Source organism: Oryctolagus cuniculus, chromosome 15 (assembly GCF_051225735.1).
Source record: "Oryctolagus cuniculus isolate XC-2025 breed Fujian yellow rabbit chromosome 15, ASM5122573v1, whole genome shotgun sequence".
NCBI classification, from domain to species: Eukaryota; Metazoa; Chordata; class Mammalia; order Lagomorpha; family Leporidae; genus Oryctolagus; species Oryctolagus cuniculus.
The window spans coordinates 53,835,134-53,855,359 of record NC_142881.1 but is presented as its reverse complement, the minus strand read 5'-3'; the positions used below and the strand labels follow the sequence as shown (position 1 = coordinate 53,855,359).

At 35.2% G+C, this 20,226-nt stretch overlaps 1 protein-coding gene and 1 long non-coding RNA gene across 5 annotated transcripts in view; one reads left to right on the top strand and one right to left on the bottom strand.

The window, feature by feature from the left end:
• The window catches only part of LOC149122000 (uncharacterized), a 150,526-nt gene extending 141,671 nt beyond the window's left edge, over positions 1-8,855 (top strand). The window contains exons 3-4 of the long non-coding RNA XR_016221617.1: positions 4,639-4,751; positions 5,588-8,855. This is a non-coding gene — a long non-coding RNA (uncharacterized LOC149122000). The remainder of the gene's footprint in view (positions 1-4,638; positions 4,752-5,587) is intronic.
• CABCOCO1 (ciliary associated calcium binding coiled-coil 1) overlaps positions 1-20,226 on the bottom strand; it is a 102,973-nt gene that overhangs the window by 62,762 nt on the left and 19,985 nt on the right. For 2 of the 4 annotated variants that reach the window (XM_008270097.5, XM_051823864.3), the window contains exons 4-5: positions 13,264-13,408; positions 8,868-8,940 (exon numbers count right to left, since the gene is read on the bottom strand). In XM_008270097.5, the coding sequence (XP_008268319.3) occupies positions 8,868-8,940; positions 13,264-13,408 (218 nt within the window). Of the gene's footprint in view, positions 1-24; positions 446-8,867; positions 8,941-13,263; positions 13,409-20,226 lie in introns of those variants that run through there. The other 2 variants (XM_070058337.2, XM_089314085.1) reach the window with 2 other exon arrangements.

Below are 20,226 nucleotides of genomic sequence, written 5' to 3'. Positions count from 1 at the left end.
CTGAATAAGGAAAACAAAAGAGAATGAAGTAAAACTTTTTATTGTTTAAGCCTTTACTCTTCAAGAAACAGCAGCATGGTGTAATACATACTGATTGCAAAAAATAACTTCAGGACATATGGACAAGTGTAAAGGGAAAGCAGCCGGCGCCGTGGCTCCACAGGCTAATCCTCCGCCTTGCGGTGCCGGCACACCGGGTTCTAGTCCCTGTCGGGGCGCCGGATTCTGTCCCGGTTGCCCCTCTTCCAGGCCAGCTCTCTGCTATGGCCCAGGAGTGCAGTGGAGGATGGCCCAAGTCCTTGGGCCCTGCACCCCATGGGAGACCAGGATAAGCACCTGGCTTCTGCCTTCGGATCAGCGCGGTGTGCCGGCCGCAGCGCCATTGGAGGGTGAACCAATGGCAAAGGAAGACGTTTCTCTCTCTCTCTCTCACTGTCCACTCTGCCTGTCAAGAAAAAAAAAAAAAAAAAAAGGGAAAGCAAAGATTATGTGGCATACTAGTGACATCAAAGGACCACTGCTAATAACTTGATGTGTGTCCTTCAGGACCTATTCTCTATGCTATCTCAATAGACAAACTAGTAGCCTCTAATTGCATAAATAACATAGTGAATAACTTTCAATTATCAGTATAACAGCATATACATACCATTAATGATTACAGTATTATAGAGAGGCATTGCTAATTCTTTAACTTCCTTCAAATGACAGGAATCTAGGAATTTCACATATTTTTTCTCGATTTTAAGCAAATACATACACCTATGTTTCAGAACACTATCTGACTACCTACTTGGGGTAAACTCAGTGAATACAAAAGATGACTCAAAGGTAACACTTAAAAAAAACTGAACTATCTCTGAAAACTAATGTCTGGAAGGTTTACCAGTTTGCATTGTTGACAGCAGTGGCTGAGAGTGCAGTTTGCCACACTCTCGTAAGATAATGTGCTATTATTTTAATGTTTGTTTGAGCGTCTGATAATTTTAGTGCAATTTGCATTTTTTTAGTTATACGAAGGGTGAAAATATTTGCACAAGTTTATTGGCTATTTATATATCTTCTCATATAAATATCTTTTGTTAGCTTTTCCATTAGAATCGTTTTTCTTAGTGACTTGTAAGAATTATTACATAGGATATTAACACTATTATGCCTTTTCGGTCTTTTATACTACACATTTTATTTTTAGTGCTTGATTTTTAAATTTGAGTATGGTGTTTTCCTCCAATAGAAGTTCTAACTTTTGATGTAGTCACGATTAGTGGCCTCCAGTATCTTGGAACCTTGGCTTAAATGGACTATAGTTAGAGATTTCCTCGGCTGCTCCATATGAGTCAATAATTAAAAATTAGTAATGTAAAGATTTTATACAAAAATCAGCTTTTAATTGCCTGGTAGTGGAATTAATGATTGATTATTTATTTACTTATTTATAGACAGGAAAAAAGAGAGAGAAGGAGAGACAGAGAGCTCCTATCTGCTGGTTCACTTCCAAATGCTTGCATGATTGAGGCTGGGTTGAGGCTGGAACGAAGAGCCAGGAACTCAATCCAGTTCTCCTCCTTGGATGGCAGGGAACCAACCACTTCAGCCATCACTGCAGCCTCACAGGGTCTGCATTAACAAGAAGCTGCAGTAGGAGCCAGAGCATCCAATGCAGACCCTCTGATGTGAGATGTGGGTATCTTAATTGTAACCTTAACTCAACTGATCATTTAACAGATTGATTTCGATTTTTCAGCCTACACACCAAAATAGTATTTTCAAAATATAATATTTTGAAATTAATCAATAAAACTGCTTCATCTGTATTAATTAACTTAGTGAATAATTATTAAACATTAGGTGAAATTATATTGTTCCTATGCTGAGAAAAACAAGAAAAACAATAATGTCAATTACCTGACTTCATGGAACTATATAATAATTTCTAAGAGAATATGTGAAAACTAATCTTTAACAAGATATTTAACACTAAGGAAATAAAAAGCAGTATCATAGAAAGTGTTTTCTTCTTCTTCTTCTTCTTCTTCTTCTTCTTCTTCTTCTTCTTCTTCTTCTTTTGTGTGTGTGTGTGTGTGTGTGTCTAAGAGAAATGTCTGTAAACTGAGCTGTGAGGGAATAATAGGTTTGGCTTTGCAAAAAGGTTGGAGAGCATTTCAGGAAGTAGGAAAACCCTCCTATTTCCAGGCAGAAGGAAGCAGGAGAACTGTAATTACAAAAAGACCCACTGAGTTCAATCAGAAAGCTGGGCCCAGAAGAGCTAGACTGAAGCTAGAGGGCCAACGGGCGGAGACCTGAGTGACAGGCTCAAGAGCTGAGGTGCCATGTGATCAGTGATGGAAACTATCTTTAAATTATGCTCCTGCCATTTATCAATTATTTTGCTGCAGACAGATTCCTTGAATTTCTCTTAAAAGATTTATATTTAGGGAAGGATGATTATTTTTCTAAGCTTTGGAGAAAAAGGACTAGAGTGAAGTTTGATAAATTGTATATCCAAGCGTCAACCATTTTCTTTAAATGATAGATTCTGAAGTCAGTTAGTCACACATGCCAGGGAGAGTAGATAGAGCTATTTTAACACAACAATTTCTGATTGATTTTCTTTAGCAACACCCAATGTGAGTAGGTCAAGCTACAAATTATGCCCTGTATGATTTTCCCTTCCAGCAGTTTGCTAATAGGATCATCCAACAAGAAAAAAAGCCTTTTTTCAAGATTAAAAACATCATCTGGATAAGTTTAGATTATTTGATAGGTACATCTCAAGGGTAAACTGAAGAGAAAAAAGATATCTTTGTAGCTATGCTTCAGTCGCCTTCCTCCTTTCCAAAACATGATGAGACGCGCAGTGTTGTTTTTGCAGCTTTCTCTTCCTTAAAAGGTTGAATGTTTACATAAGTATCATATTTTGTTTATTCAGGACACCATAACTTTACAGTTTAAAGAAATAAAATAAAATTTATGTGTCTATCTGGTATTTTTCCCCCAAAAGCTAAGAATTTTTAAGTATAGTCTCATTAGCATTCATTAACTGTGTGGGTTTTGAAGTAAGGAAGAAAAAGGTGTTTTGTTTTGCTTTTAATTTAAGAATAAGTACTTAGGACATGAAATTATATTCGGTTGACATTCACCTATTTTAGTGAGGTTTGAAATTTCTATATTTGCTAACCTTAAGTGGTATTATTTTGGGTTATGAAAGACTGCCAAAGTACGATTCTGGGCAAGGTAGCCACTTAGGTATATTTATGATTCTCTTTAAATATCTTTCTAAGTATATCATACTTATAATAATCAGATCCTGCTATGGCATCACTTGTGAAAACATGATTTCCATTAATGGCTCTATGGGCTGTGCAAGGCACAACTCTGTTAATCACATGGACCACAATATAAATGGTGCCCCCCTAGAGTTGTACAAGAAACACCTGTGCTAAAATGCTGATGTTCTAGGGCAAAATTCTGAAATGGTCAGAAGTACAACTATACCAATGTTTTGGTTTTGAAAAATAGTTTTGATGTCCCCCAAAGTTCCATTTACCAGGAGTTTGAACCCCAAAGTTTTAAAAAAAATTATTAATAGAAGAACAGATTTCATGCATTTCATAGGTACAATTCTAAGAAGATAAGCATACTTTCCTCCCTACTTCTCTCCCTCCCTTAATCCCCCTTCTTCCTTCTTTTATCTTTGCAAAAATATAATTTCAATTTATAATCACATGGTTAACGGATTAAAAGTGGAGACTTGATTTAATTATAGCATGTATAAGGTGAATCCAGTCAAATTTTTTTAGGTCATTGGGGCGTGCCCTTAGAAGATGTTCTTAAGAGAGGGTTAGTTATGTAAGCAAACTTTGGCTCACTTGTTCCCTCTTTGTTTCCTGGTTTACTACATGATGTTTATTGCACACACTTTTTGCCAATCATCAGATACCAGACAAATGTGGCCAGATACCAGATTAATGCAGCCACCAGATCTAGGACCTGCAAAACATATAATAAACCTTCTTTCCTTCTAATTAGCTTTTTTTCCTCTCAGATATTTTAGTTGTAGTAATGAAAAGCTGACTAATACAACCTATCTATCATATTTTACAAATTGGAGAAATTATTAAAGCAGACTACATCTTCTAAGGTTTTATATATCCCAATGCAAATATGTCTATGTGTATGTGCATGTGTTTAAATATATATAATGTAACCTCTGAAATTACAAATGATCCAAGATTTGATGTGTTGTTACTTTGGTGAAATTAAACTGAATAAATATTTTTAAAATGTGGTATGTATGCATAATTCATGATATCAATTTTATTTTCTTGCAGAAAATTTTAGATGTTATAGCACAACACCAGATTTTTACTCTATAAATGACTTTTCAGCTAAAACTCATTTATACTTAAAATTAAAATGTGGTAGCAACTCACTTGTAAAGTACTTAATTTTATGGATTGAGAGTTTGTCTAGTTTTTTTCTATTTGACCTTTTCCTTGTAAACAGCTGGTTGATATCCCAGTGCCTGTCTGTCAGTATGCTAGTATATAAACAAGTTTATATGCTTGTACTTAATTTATAAAATGTGTCTCGGTCCTTCTTGGGAATGAACTAGTGAACAATTTTGTTCTTGTACAGGTAATTCATGAAGACATCCATGTTGTAAAAAACCAACATAAATCTGAAACACAGAGAATAAAATGTCCTTTTCACATCATAGCCAATTCCTACTTCTACTCTACCACCCACAGGTAAACCATATATAGTTTAAATTCTTCTAGTTCTTTTACAATCTCTTACATGCATATACATGTCTATATATTTACAAGCTTATCTCCTTCAAAAAAGAAATAGGATGCTATTCATATTGTTCTATACTTTTAAAATTAAGAATGCATTTTAGAGATCTCAACATAACTGATACATGAGAATCTACAACTTTATTCTAAAAACTCAGTTTTCTATAATTAGTCTATACTTCACATTCATTGAATGTGATTTTGCCAATCTGGTATACAAAGTGGCTTTACAAATTTAACCTCTCACCACATATATGTAGAGTTCTGTTTTCTTGCATCCTCACTATTAAGGGTGTTCATAAATCTTTTTATTATTAGCCAATATTACAATTGAAAAATATCAAATTTCATAGTTCCTTGATAACTGCAATTTTAATATTCCCATATCTATTTATTCATATACTGTTTGTTAATATTCTTTGCTCATGTTTTTCTTGCCCTGTTTGTCTTGCTTCATTTTTTATTTTTTTCTTTTGACTTGTCTTCCAGTTTGTCATTTTTTATTGTGTGATAAATAATGGTCATTAAAAAAAAACCTGTAGATATAATCTGGAATGTATCATGACTTTGTTTTACTGTAGGGAGTATTCCAACCACATTATGCATAGATAACATAAATCTACCAGAAATTGAATTAATTGAAAATGAAATTCAGTCCATGTGAGGGATGATCTCTTTTAAAATAAAATCCTGGGGTCAGCGCTGTAGCGCAGTAGGTTAATTCTCTGCCTGCAGTGCTGGCATCTCATATGGGCACCGGTATGAGTCCTGGATGCTCCACTTCCTAGCTCTGCAATGGCCTGGGAAAGCAGAGGAAGATGGCCCAAGTGCTTGGACCCCTGCACCCACGTGAGAGACCTGGAAGAAACTCATGGCTCCTGGCTTTGGATTGGCACAGCTCTGGCCATTGTGGCCATTTGGGGAGTGAACCAGCAGATGGAAGATCTTTCTCTCTATCTCTCCTGCTCACTATTTGTAACTCTACCTCTCAAATAAATAAATAAAAACGTTAAAAAATGCAATCCTTTGGAGTCTCAACACATACTGGCAGGATTTATTATATTCTCTTCATTTCTAATTTTTGCTCTCTTTGCTCCATATATGCACCAAAACTCTACTTCTCAGCTTCTCTTACCACCTTTTCCAAACTGGTAGATTACTATAGGTAGAAGGCATTTCCAAAGGCAATGTTTGCCTCTTGGATCCATAATATTTAAAGCTTTGCTAGCTGAGTTTTCAAACATGGTTAAAAAAATCTTCCAGCTTTTCTAGTTGTTTTCAATGGAAATGTTGAGCCAGATGGGAAATGGATCTCTTAATAAATTAGAATCATTTTTAAAATTTGTTATAAGAAGGAAATCTAATTTGTTTTTACTAAACATATAATAATCCCAAATAATTTTAAATGCCACTTTACTACTCATATATGTTATACACTAAAAATCCTTATATAAGTGAGTTTAATTCCAAATTTATTACTTAACAAAAATGAACAATGATAATCAATTAAATATTAAAAAGAACAATAAGAGATTTCCAAAGCAGACCCCAAGACAATTGATATAGTTATGGCTTCATTCTCCATCAACTCTGCAACACCTTCAAAGCTCTCTCTCCTTTAACTCACTCTCCTGTCTACTCTTTCTCTTATAGGGAAGCTTATGAATACATTGGATCCACCTGGGCAATCCACAATATCCTCCCACTTCAAATTTAATTTAATACAAATTTCAAATTCAATCACATATGTAAAGTCCCTTTTGCCAAGAAAGGTAACATATTCACAGGTTCCAGAAGTTAATATTAGTTATCATCACATATGTAGCCCACGCTCAAACATTGCTGATGATCCTGTAACTGTTTTGTGTTGTGTTGGGTTTGTTTGCCTGTTTGTTTGAAGTAGGGTACAAGTAAGATATCTTCATTGAATTGTATGTAAGTAATTTTAATCAGTAGGATATATATTTTGTTTATTTCCGTGCAATTTATTTGTTGAAGAGTCTACATCTTCTGTCTTACAGACTCTCACTACCTGGATTGCTGTTCACATTCCTGTGATGTCATTTACTTGTTCTTCTGTATCGGTATTTCCAGTAAATTGGTAGTATTAGAAGAATGATCTGATGACCAGCCAGTTAAAATGTCTAGCAAAAGCAATTCATAGGTGGTTTTGTATAATTTTATTTGAAGGCAAATAATGTCCGGTTTTCTGTTTTCATGTTGTTAACAACCCACTGCTCATCATTTTCTAGATCCATTATTTCAGTAAGGGTTGAATAGCAATTGTATTCTATTTCTTCATTCTTTTATCATTTAGGAACTGGCTATTCCCATCAGCAGAAGAGACTTGCATTTAGTTCTAATCTTCCATCCACAATTAATAAATAAAGTAAATTTCATCAGTATTATCTGAATGTTTGCCTAACAGTTAAATTTTGAAACATTCATGAGGTTTTCATGTGGCCCTTGTTTGGTTTCACAGTGCTGAGATCAGCATGAATAATCACATTAGTGGGGCAGACCTCTGCCATGAAAGATCATTAATTAAAAAGCAGATATTTGTACCAACGGTCATCTGACACTAACAATATGCTATAACGTATTATAGTATAATATCTACTTTTGTTAATCCTTTAAAAGCCCATGAGTGGTCTAATTCTTAAAAGACGCAAATCTTTTCCCTAAGGATATTTCATTCATTTTATCTTTCCATAAGCATAAATGTCACCTAAATATAGAAGAAAGACATGATTGTGCAACTAACAAAGGGCAAGGGAGTGCTCTCTGAAATTTTTTCTTGATGACTCTAAATGTCCACTTATACCATTGAAAACACTATTATTTTCAGAAAGTTTTGCTGGGTAGGGTTGTATTACAAACTAATAATTGCAGTGTGTAATACTGTCATGCTATATAATTCTAAAGTGGAAACATTTTCAGTGAAACATTGTCAAAGGACATTTAATATGAGCAAAAGTACGAAGAGATTACAAAGAAGTAATTTTGAGGAAAATCAAAAGCAAAAAGGTTCCTTTGTTTTACTGCAGCATACTTTTAAAAGGCCTGCCTAGAAAAAGTACTCAGATGGAGGATGAATCACAGTGATTGATATGGTTTTGAAGTAAGCAATTTATAAATCCTAAAATAACAACATTCAGTAAGACAGAAGACTTGGCACATTGCATCTGGTTCTTAATATCAGGATAGTTATTAAGAAAAACGTGAATATATGGGGCAGGATTGAGAACATACAAGAGCACTTTTCCGGATAGTTTTTGCCTCCTGAGGATGTTGTTACGTAGGATTAATTCCTAGTGTTTACCAACACATGATTATATGTAAAGATATCCAAGCATGTATCTGGACAGACTATTTAGTGCTGAACTATTGTTCTGTGCACTACTTGAGGGGCTACTGTGCCCTACATTATACAATGTACTGTGATAGAAAAACAGCAAATGATCCTACCCTTCAGGACAACTACTGTTGAGTTGTATTGACCATATCAACCCACAGGAAACAGAAAATCACGTAACACAGTGCATATTTATGTGATTATTGGTGTAAAGTAGCCACAATTAAACAAGAAGAAATCAATTGAAATGAAATCATAGACTGTGATTAGAGAGTTTGTCCAAATCCTTTGTCTGAAATTTGATGCAATTAAGATATGGTCGCTTCATTGAGGAAGCGGAATTTGAATTAGGCCTTAAACAATGAATAGACTGAAAATTAATATGAAATTAGAAAAGATTTAACTGAATTAATTTATCTCATTTTCTTGATTTTATTTGTATGAAGACATACAGTCTATTCAATTGAGCTCAAATAATCCATAAATCCATAAAGTATATGTGATTAACAGTGCTTTTAATGCCGAAAGACAGCTTATTTTCTAAATCCAAAGCTCACTTTATATAATTATTCTTTCTGCAGACTAGAAGTTGGTTATATTAACACTTGAATAATCTTGACAAGAAGTTGCTTTAAGCAGTTAAATATCCAGATGCTGATCAGCATGCATTAAGTGATTCAGCTTAATTGGTTCCATCTAGATAAATTACTTACCTCAGTTCCGATCACAATTTCTTCTCTGGTAAAGTAAAACATAAACTCATACAGCTTGTAGTGTTGAAATAAGCTGAAATACAAAATGATTGTGTAACTGATGGATTTATTTCAGGAAAAACAAACTAAATTATGGTATTTATTAAAAGAAAGTTCATAATGACCATGCTAATGATATTAAATGCTAACATAGAGTTTACATATCTGTTACTCCAAAAGAAATTGTCCTTAAATGCTAAGAAGTAAGTTTTATGTTTTGAGAGGTTGACACTGTAACACGGTACCTACAATGATATCAGTAAGTCTATCTGTGAAGATTGGATAGGTTTGGGATAAGGGAACAATTAGATTGACTTGACTTTTCCTAGTTTTAAGCCAAACAATGCACCATCCCTAAGGAACATTAAACTTCACATTATTTATTACGTTTTGGTCTAAAATGGAGTCAATTTTTTTCCAGTAAAATGGCACTGAATTCTACAATCTACTTCCATATCAATTAGTTCTCACATTCCTGAACTGTTTCAAAATTAAATTAATCTCCAAAAGCACCTGAAAAAATTATTTGACATGAACTGAAATCCATTTAGAAGCCTTCTGATTTTCCTGAAAAATATTCAGTCGCACATCAAAGGGTGAAATTAATTTAAGAAGGAACATGTGTCTCTTTCCTACCTAAAAGCTACAAAGACCTAAAGGATAGAAGGTACTGAAAACAAACATTTCTAGTGATTTTTCAAGAGCTCAGCAATGTATTATTGAGAGTTAAAAATTTACTGAAGGGCTGACTTCTAATATCCTGTTTGTGATAATATTTGAATTTTTCTAATTCCCTTCCTGCTGGTTGGGAAAATTAATAGACTCATAATACAGCAAAATGCACAAGAAAAAAATTGTCTTAGTGGTTTCTCTTTCACTCTGGTGCGTTTTGCTATTTAAGAAAATTGATTTTAATATAACTGAGAAATTAACATTTGCAAAATGTAGCTACAGAGCATGTATAATAATGGCTTCTCCTGAATGCTGTAATGGATCAAAGTTTCAATTCATTTGAAATCAATGAAGAAATCCTCAGGCAGCTGGGTCTCTCTGAGTTATATTAGCAGTTGATCTCACTACTAACACAATTCATTAAAAAGTGAGGGGTGTGCAAACTCAGTTACTACATTTTTTTTGGAGGGGGGGGAGCTTGTACATTTAAATTATCCATCAAAATTCAGAAAACTAAGTTAGCTTTTGACATCATTTTGATTTGTTGGCTAGAAGAATAAATTAAGATTAGTGAAGTTTGATAATTCTGATGAAGCAAAATAAATTCCAATTTTCTCTCTTTTACACTGGTGACATAAGAAAAGCTTTAAGGTCAAAAACATTGCACTGATAATAACTGATCTTTTTTTTTTTGAAAATTTAAAAACAGTTTCATTGAGATAAGTAATTCACAAAGCTTACAATCCATCTATTTAAAATTTACAATTCAGTGGTTTTAGTATATTCACAGCATCCAACTAGTCCTACAGTCTAATTCTGAGTAGAAAAATAAAGAAGATGGAGGATTTTGGAAATAACTTAGCTCCCTCTCAATAAACAAATGTAAGAGTTTCCTTTCTCCATCTTGTGTCACACAAATTATTTAATTCATACATTTTCCTTTTGACAGTTTCATAGTCTTTCTGTCTTATTCTCTTCATTGCATGTAGAAATTAATTGTCCCATGCCATAAAGAAGATTTACTTCTCACAATGAAAATAAAATGTATGACTTGGATGAGGGGGTTAAACACGCGTATTTGGGGACAGAGTCAGGAGTAGGATTAGATATCCAGGGTAGGTACCTAAGGGGGCGTTTTCTCAGGGGTAGGCTGAGATGTTTCTCTTTCCTTATCTCACCCCCCACCTTCAGCTTTGCTAGGGAGCTATTAGGTCTTGCATGGGAGCAAAGTGACACTTCAACCAGGTAAGTGGATTTTCTCCCTCTTCCTTTTGAATCTGTGCTAGTTCAGGCTCCTATGCTATTCTGTCAAACATCTAGTCTTAGTGCTAAATCAGAAGAAGATGGAATAGAAATGTATCTATAAGTCTGGAAGTGTAATGCCTTGCTATGTACAAAGGAAAAGAGTTCGTTCTTACACAGGGCATGTGACTGTGTACTTTATTTCCACCTCATTCCCAGGGGACAGGTAGAATTCACAAAGACAAATGCGTACTTAGACCAGCTATATATGTAAATGATGACTTATATTACAAAGCTGCAGCTGTACATATATTCTTATACACTGCACAATATATTACATGGTATATACAAAAAATACATACATACACACACACGTATCTATCTGCCTATCTATACACATCTACTTACAGTAATGTTGGGAAGGAATCTTGGTATGAGTTTTTTTCAAATTACAGATATAAGACAGAATATGCAGTTTAGACTGCTTTAAGAACACTCAATGACATTTTAATTTTATTGTCAGGCTCATGTGCTATGAGTGCTTCCTAAACTGACTAGAGATTTCAGTGTTTGGGTAAACTCAGTATTGGGTTAAATTGTAATAGTTATACTTTTGATAATTCAGATACATTCATATTTTAAAAAAACTGCTTTGTAGTCATGAAAATGAAAAGTATTGTATGATTTAACTGCCACTAAACTTCCTTTTGTGTATGCATGAGGGATTGTGGACAGGTGTAGAAAAGCTTATTTCACTTTACACAACTTCAATATATCCTAGTAACTTGATATTATTTTTCTATAATATGGCTATTTAAAATGTATAATTTCTTTAAAATTACATCATGAAGATTTAACAGAATTGAAATAGTTCTATTTTTTGGCTGATATCTGAAATATTGATTTTTTTTTCAGAGTTGTAAGATTAGAGATTTTTGGTATATGAAGTCACTTTGGTTGGAATATCAAGGTACTAACACTGATGATCGCTCATAACATAACAATCTTCTGAAAGAAAATGTCATGAAATATGTCTAGAGAGATGAGATGAAAGGGAGAAGAGATGCCATTTTTCATTGTCTACAAGGTGTTGTGATGCCTACACTGATTTTGCAGCTCTGGTTAACTATCAGTCCCCACGCTCCTAACAAACTTCCTGGGCACAGAGCTCGGCTGTAAATAGGTGTTTTGCAAGAGAAACTTGGTATGCCCAAATAGACGCAGAAGAGAAAGAAGATGCTGATACAAATGCGCAGAGTACAATTCCTCTCATTCACTGATTCTCAAACCCTAATGGGCAGAGAGACCTTGAGGAATATGATCCTTCTCCAGTTCTGAACTTCCTTCCTGACTCCTCCCCACTCACAGAGAAGAACACTACTGTAGTTTTTAGTGAGAGATACCCAATAGGAGCTTTTTGTGTGTGTATGTAATGTGAGATTATATCAAATGTGATTATACAAAAATATTATATCATATGCCACTATTAATTCATGCCAGAAAACAGTATATAAACTTTATCATATTAAACACACTAATATTTATAAACCTTCCAAACTACAACCAGGATCTTTGCCAAGCAAACCATGAGCATGTCTAGGAAATCATTTAGCACTCTGAATCAGAATTTAAAATTTTGAAATTGGAAAACACTGGAATATATGCCATAAAAGGAAAGTGTGTAGCAAACATATTCTACAGATGATTTTAGTTAGGCAAAAGAAACATATTTTACCTACTCTTGCTCGATTATTTGCAAATTCCAAAAACATCCTTTCGGAGAGATGCATGATTCTAATGCAGGCCTTGTGACAGATTATATAAAGAGAGATTTGTTCACTCACCAATGAAGAATCACTGTAATAAAAATACTTTCCCTCCATCCACTATCATTTTTTAAGCAGAAAGACTTAATAATGAATTTAATTGGTCAATATTACAAAATTTTTCAAGGCATGTAATATATTTGAGGAAGCATATAGATAAATCTCTTTCATTTCTAATACAAAGCATTTAAAATAAACTAACTAAATAAATGGAAATGGGTTTTGTTCTTTAGAATGAAAAATTAGATCACTGAACACATCAACTATCTAAAATGCAATCTGTTGTAATAGAATCTGATTAATCTGAAAGAATCATTGTATTAATAAAATGGTATTAGAAATGTAACAAAAAATTCTTGGGTAATTTATATAAGTCTAGATGAAATTATATTTATCAAACATAATCCATTTTCTTAGAGTGCAAGTTTAGCCAAAATGTTCAATGATCTGATTTTTATTTATAGAATGCAAACTTTGAATATTCTCTATTTATGAGTTGGGTTAATTACTGCATAAATTCTGTGAAGTATCTTAATTTTCTGAAAACAATTATTCTTATTGAATAGATATTTGTTGGAAATTATGAAATTAACAGAAATGCTATTAAAAATCTATACCTGATCTGTAAGTAATCAATGATGGCATTGGCTTGTTTTACATCAAATAAATTCCATTCTTCATTTTTTTCTAAGTGGGTTGGTCCAATTTCAGCCATAACTTCCCCAAGCCACTTTAGATTGTCTTCCAATGACATACGTAGAGCTGAAATAAAATTCAGGGATATCTCAAGCATTATCTTGATAGATGCTTTGAGAGCAAAATAATCCACAATGTCCTAAATGTACCAAAATTTACTTTGTTTAACATTTGTGAGGACAAATGGTAAACTCTCACTGTTTCTTGACAATAAATTAATGATTATATTTTGTGTGAAAGAACAGCAGCTGACAAACCCTACAACTATAAATTACTGTGATACTATACAATTTTTGGAAGCTTATATCTGCAGTAAGATGTAATATATATGTATGTAAAGTACTCTTTACATATATGTATATTTTTACATATATGTGTATATTTATATATGGAAAGAATACTTTAATAAAGTTGGTTGACTAAGCTGGTTAGGAAGACCCATTTGGCAGGTTGAGTTATTATAAACAGCAGAGCTGAGCTCAGAACTGAAATGGAAATGAATGGCGTCCAATACTTGCTTTTTGTTTACTGTTAACATTCTTGCCTAAAGATTTTTAGTAAAAGTCAAAAGTACAGCTTTTTATGAAAAATATTGAGTTTTTTTTTAAATTTTCCATGGTTACAGACTTACAACTCATGTAAGCTGTTTCTCAAGTGCCCAGTGATGTTGGAGGGAGCCAGATGAAAGCTCAAAAAGCATGACATGGCTTTGCCAGCATCGCCAAAATCCAACAACTCAATGATTCTAGTCTATTCTTATGGCTACAAACAAACACCAAAACGGTCTTCTATGGCATTTGTCCAGCTGAGAAAGAAGTAGGTACACATCAAAAATCTCAGACTTAACTTTTAGACTGTCTATGATGAGAATTACAAAATCTTAAAAAACGAAATAGAAGAGGATACCAAAAAATAGAAAAATCTTCCATGCTTATGGATTGGAAGAATCAATATCATCAAAATGTCCATTCTCCCAAAAGCAATTTACAGATTCAATGCAATACGAATCAAAATACTGAAGACATTCTTCTGAGATCTGGAAAAAATGATGCTGAAATTCATATGGAGGCACAGGAGACCTTAAATAGCTAAAGCAATCTTTTACCACAAAAACAAAGCCGGAGGCATCACAATACCAGATTTCAGGACATACTACAGGGCAGTTGTAATCAAAACAGCATGGTACTGGTACAGAAACAGATGGATAGACCAATGGAACAGAATAGAAATACCAGAAATCAATCCAAACATCTACAGCCAACTTACATTTGATCAAGGATCTAAAACCAATTCCTGGAGCAAGGACAGTCTATTCAATAAATGGTGCTGGGAAAATTGGATTTCCACGTGCAGAAGCATGAAGCAAGACCCCTACCTTACACCTCACACAAAAATCCACTCAACGTGGATTAAAGACCTAAATCTATGACCCAACACCATCAAGTTATTAGAGAACATTGGAGAAACCCTTCAAGATATAGGTACCAGCAAAGACTTCCTGGAAAAGACCCTGGAGGTGCAGGCATTCAAAGCCAAAATCAACTATTGGGATTGAATCAAATTGAGAACTTTCTGTACTGCAAAAGAAACAGTCAGGAGAGTGAAGAGGCAACCGACAGAATGGGAGAAAATATTCGCAAACTATGCTACAGATAAAGGATTAATAGCCAGGATTTACAAAGAGATCAAGAAACTCCACAAAAACAAAACAAACAACCCACTTAAGAGATGGGCCAAGGACCTAACCAGACATTTTTCAAAAGAAGAAATCCAAATGGCCAACAGGCACATGAAAAAATGTTCAAGATCACTAGCAATCAAGGAAATGCAAATCAAAACCACAATGAGGTTCCAACTCACCCTGGTGTGAATGGCTCACATTCAGAAATCTACCAACAATAGATGCTGGAGAGGATGTGGGGGAAAAGGGACACTAACCCACTGTTGGTGGGAATGCAAACTGGTAAAGCCACTATGGAAGTCAGTCTGGAGATTCCTCAGAAACCTGAATATAACCCTACTATTCAACCCAGTCATCCCACTCCTTGGAATTTACCCAAAGGAAATTAAATTGGCAAACAAAAAAGCTGTCTGCACATTAATGTTTATTGCAGCTCAATTCACAATAGCTTAGACCTGGAACCAACCCAAATGCCCATCAACAGTAGACTGGATAAGGAAATTATGGGACATGTACTCTAGAGAATACTACACAGCAGTCAAAAACAATGAAACCTAGTCATTTGCAACAAAATGGAGGAATCTGGAAAACATTATGATGAATGAAATAAGCCAGGCCAAAGTGACAACTAACGGAGCACCAAAAAGGAAACCTGTTAAAGTGAAATGGACACTATGAGAAACGGTGACTTCATCAGCCCTTGCCCTGACTGTTGATGAACAACTTAATACATTATCCCTCTTAGTAGTTTTTTTTGTTTGTTCTACTTAATACTCTTGGTTGAATTCTGTAATTAATACACAGTTATTCTTAAGTGTTGAAACTTAACTGAAAAGTTATCCCTGCTAAATATAAGAGTGGGAATAAGAGAGGGAAGAAATGTACAATTTGGGACATGCTCAAGCTGACTTGCCCCAAACAGTAGATTTAGAAACATACCAGGGGATTCCAATTCAATCCCATCAAGGTGGCGTGTACCAATGCCATCTCACCAGTCCAAGTGATCAATTTCTGTTCACAATTGATCATAATGATAGGTCTAAGAGTCAAAGGGATCACATAAACAAGAATAGTGTCTGCTAATACTAACTGATAGAATTAAAAAGGGAAAGAACGATCCATCATGGGAAGCGAGATACACAGCAGACTCATAGAATGGCAGATGTCCTAAACAGCAGTCTGGCCTCAGAATCAGTCCTTAAGGCATGCAGACCCAGCTGAAAAGCCCATGAGAGTATTTCAGGCATGGAAAGCCAAGACGCTCTGGCAAAAAATAAATAAATAAATAAATAAATAAATTACCTAAATGAAAGAACTCAGCGAGTGAGATCCCAGTGGAAAGAACAGGTCATCAAAGAAGGAGGTACCTTTCTCTGAAGGGAGGAGAGAACTTCCACTTTGACTACGACCTTGTCTAAATATGATCAGAGTTGGTGAACTCAAAAGGCTTCCATAGCCTTCGCAGCTCATGACAAGAGCCTACGGTGATTACTGATGCCATAAATAATAGTGTCAATTTGTTAAGTCAACAACAGGAGTCACTGTGCACTTACTTCTCATGTAGGATCTCTGTCCTTAATGTGCTGTACATTGTGATTTAGTGCTATAACTAGTACTGAAACAGTATTTTTCACTTTGTGTTTCTATGTGGGTGCAAACTATTGAAATCTTTACTTAATATATGCTAAACTGATGTTCTGTATATAAAGAGAATTGAAAATGAATCTTGAAGGCCGGCGCCGTGGCTCTCTAGGTTAATCCCCCGCCTTGTGGTGCCGGCACGCCGGGTTCTAGTCCCAGTCGGGTCGCCGGATTCTGTCCCGGTTGCCCCTCTTCCAGGCCAGCTCTCTGCTGTGGCCAGGGAGGGCAGTGGAGGATGGCCCAAGTGCTTGGGCCCTGCACCCCATGGGAGACCAGGGGAAGCACCTGGCTCCTGGCTTCGGATCAGCGTGGTGCGCCAGCCGCAGTGCGCCAGCCGCGGCGGCCATTGGAGGGTGAACCAACGGCAAAGGAAGACCTTTCTCTCTGTCTCTCTCTCTCACTGTCCACTCTGCCTGTCAAAAAAGAAGAAAGAAAGAAAGAAAGAAAGAAAGAAAGAAAGAAAGAAAGAAAGAAAGAAAGAAAGAAAGAAAGGAAGGAAGGAAGGAAGGAAGGAAGGAAGGAAGGAAGGAAGGAAGGAAGGAAGGAAGGAAGGAAATGAATCTTGATGTGAATGGAAGGAAAGAGGGTGTGGGAAAGGGGAGGGTTGCGGGTGCGAGGAAAGTTATGGGGGGAAGCCATTGAAATCCATAAGCTGTACTTTGGAAGTTTATATTCTAAATAAAAGTTAAAAAAAAAAAAAAAGCTGCCACAGAGAAGAGATCTGCTCACCAGGTCTGACCTTGGATGCTGATGAGCAAAACAGACAACCGGGAGGACACCGTAACCACCTGAGTGTGGCCCTGGACCCAGACCACAACAAAGATGGAAATTGAAAGAAATAAATGTAGAGATATCTGCAGCAATTTGACAGAGCACTTGTAGGCTTTTGTTCTAATATTAAAAAATCGGAGCACGTATGTGCTAAAAAATTAACATATCTTTTGTGTTTTTTTAAAATTATAGTCATTTTTCCATGTGGCAGGAAAAGCCTTATTTGTGATCCACATAGACATCATCCCCCACTTCTCTCCATGCAGAATGCATTCAGGTAACTGGACAGAAGGTCCTTTGCTTGCTAACAAGTGCAGGGTGTAAGGACATAGAACTGTGGCAGCTGGAGGTGGAGAGTTCAAAAGCTCTGGAGAAACTGAGACTGGGCTGACTGGGGGCGGGCAGTGAGTGGGGAAAAGAATGAAAATGAGGATCCTGGATGAGGCTTCTGGGGAGTAGTGCTGCTCACTGAGAACTCTACCAACCAAATCTCTGTCTCTCTCAGGAAACCATCAGTGAACTTGCCACTTTCTGTAACAGAGTGGAGTTTTTAGGAGGTGGGTTGTGTGTGCAGATAAAACAAGTTGTGAGAATATATGCTGATTGTTGGACCTAGCAGCTTTTGGAGTGCAGTCTTTTCCTCTGGGATGTAAATGCTGGATATTCCAAAAACCAAAGTTGTTAATAAAATGGTAGTAGATTAAAATTTGGGAAAGGTATTATGAACACAAAGTTGTCATTTATTTAGTCTAGATTCTTTCCTACTTGTAGGAACTGGGAAGAAATACTGATTATATAAAGATGTATATTACTAAAAAGAACTAAAAGAACAAGTAAAATTTAGTTTAATGAATTCCAATCAGTCCATTTCTCATAGTCTTCTTCTAGCTCATCTTTTAAGTCAATACACTAAATTGTTGCTGGATTATCAGGCTTTCCCATGCAATTCTAAGTGGAATTCAAATCGACTGTACATTTCTTTTTCCATGATAAATTTCTTTTGAAAATAGTGGAAGTAACTTCAGAAATGAAAAATCTGTTGGATAAATGTAATTCATAAATGAATGGCAAGTATGAATCATTTAATTAATAAAATGATATTAATTAGAGATGCAGAGGAAAAAAATTCTTATATAACTGATTATAGTTTGATGGAATTACTTATCAAACACAAAATTAGACTTATATGACTATTTTCTTATCCTGAAAAAAAGCTTCCTAAAAGTGTTTTTCTAATGTCTAATGTCTTTCTATAGATAATTGCTTTAAAAAATTTGGGGAGTTATTTCACATGTCTAACTGAAATATTTGCTCTTTTAAAAATTACATTTAGTGATGTGATTAAAATATGAAATATTAAACCACTTAACTACTAACAGCTGCTAGAAATAAATTTTATTCTTGAAAATTTAGTGTAATGAAAGAACACACTATACTTAGAATTAAATAGAAGACTCAGATGGTGCCTTATACCTGACACTTACCTGCTAGGTGACCTGACTCTCATTTTCTTCATCTGCAAAATGAGAATAATATCTATTTTCAATATTATAGTGCTGTTGTGAAGATGAAATAAGAATTCACATATACTCTTGGTAACCAAAAAGTATGTACAGTGCTTCCTAGAATCCAGTCCAAGGACGGGCACAGATGGTGTTGTGGTCAGGAGGATGGATTCTCACTTGCTGGAGTTCACCTTTTGTGATCTTAAGGAGTTATTTAATCTCTCTGAATTTACTTATTTTTATCGTAAATTTGAATGTGAATTACATAAAATAATATTTCTAAAACACTGTGAGTGGGCCAAGTTAATCCTGCATAAATACTATTTGTCATTATTCCTACGTAAGGAAAAATAATGTAGCATCATAGGAATTACAAAATATTCTGTAGGTACTAATATTCACCTTCTCTAAAGGAAAAATAATGTAGCCCTCTGGATCTGGAAAAAGGCCAAATATCAAGCTGATCTAATACTCTACAGCTTGTACTTGTCCAGGCCTTAGAAAAACTAGACTCCAAAATAAACGCAGTTATCCTTTGGTATTTGCACAGGATTGACTCCAGGACCCCCTAGAAATGTCAAAATCCAGATAATCAAGTCTCTTCATTAGCATGGAGTGGTACTGGCATATAACCTGTACAACCTTTCCATACATTTTCAATTTTCTCTAGATTTCTTATACTATCTAACATTATGTAAATGTTATATAAATAGTTGTGATTCTGTACTGTTAAGAGAATAATGACAAGAAAGAAATCGGTACTTGTTCAGTATGGGTGCATTTTTTTCCCCAAATATTATCAGATGATGGTTGACTGACTCACCAATGTAACTCATGGATATGGAGAACTGCCTGTACACATAACTCTGCAATTCCTATGTTCCATAAACTATTAAGTTGATCCAACTTGATTCTATGTGGGTTGTCTGTAGAAAGCCTTTTAGATATGCAGCATAAGTTTGAGACAAGGATCAGATCAAAATCCTGTTCAGCTCCCACACTGAACTGACCACACTACCACTGCCAGCCTGGCCTGCACCTCTAGTCTTTTGCCTGTTAAATTGTTGCTGAACGGGAGGGCTCACTGTGTTGAGAACTCCATTTCACCTGAGTTTAAGGGTATACACACCACAGCTCATCCTCTGGCACACTTGGCTAACTGCACACTCTTTCTTGATGTTGACCACCACTTGCTAAGTTGAAAGTTTTCTTTTTTAAAAGATTTATTTATTTGAAAGTCAGAGTTACACAGAGATAGGAAAGGCAGAGAGAGAGAGAGAGAGAGA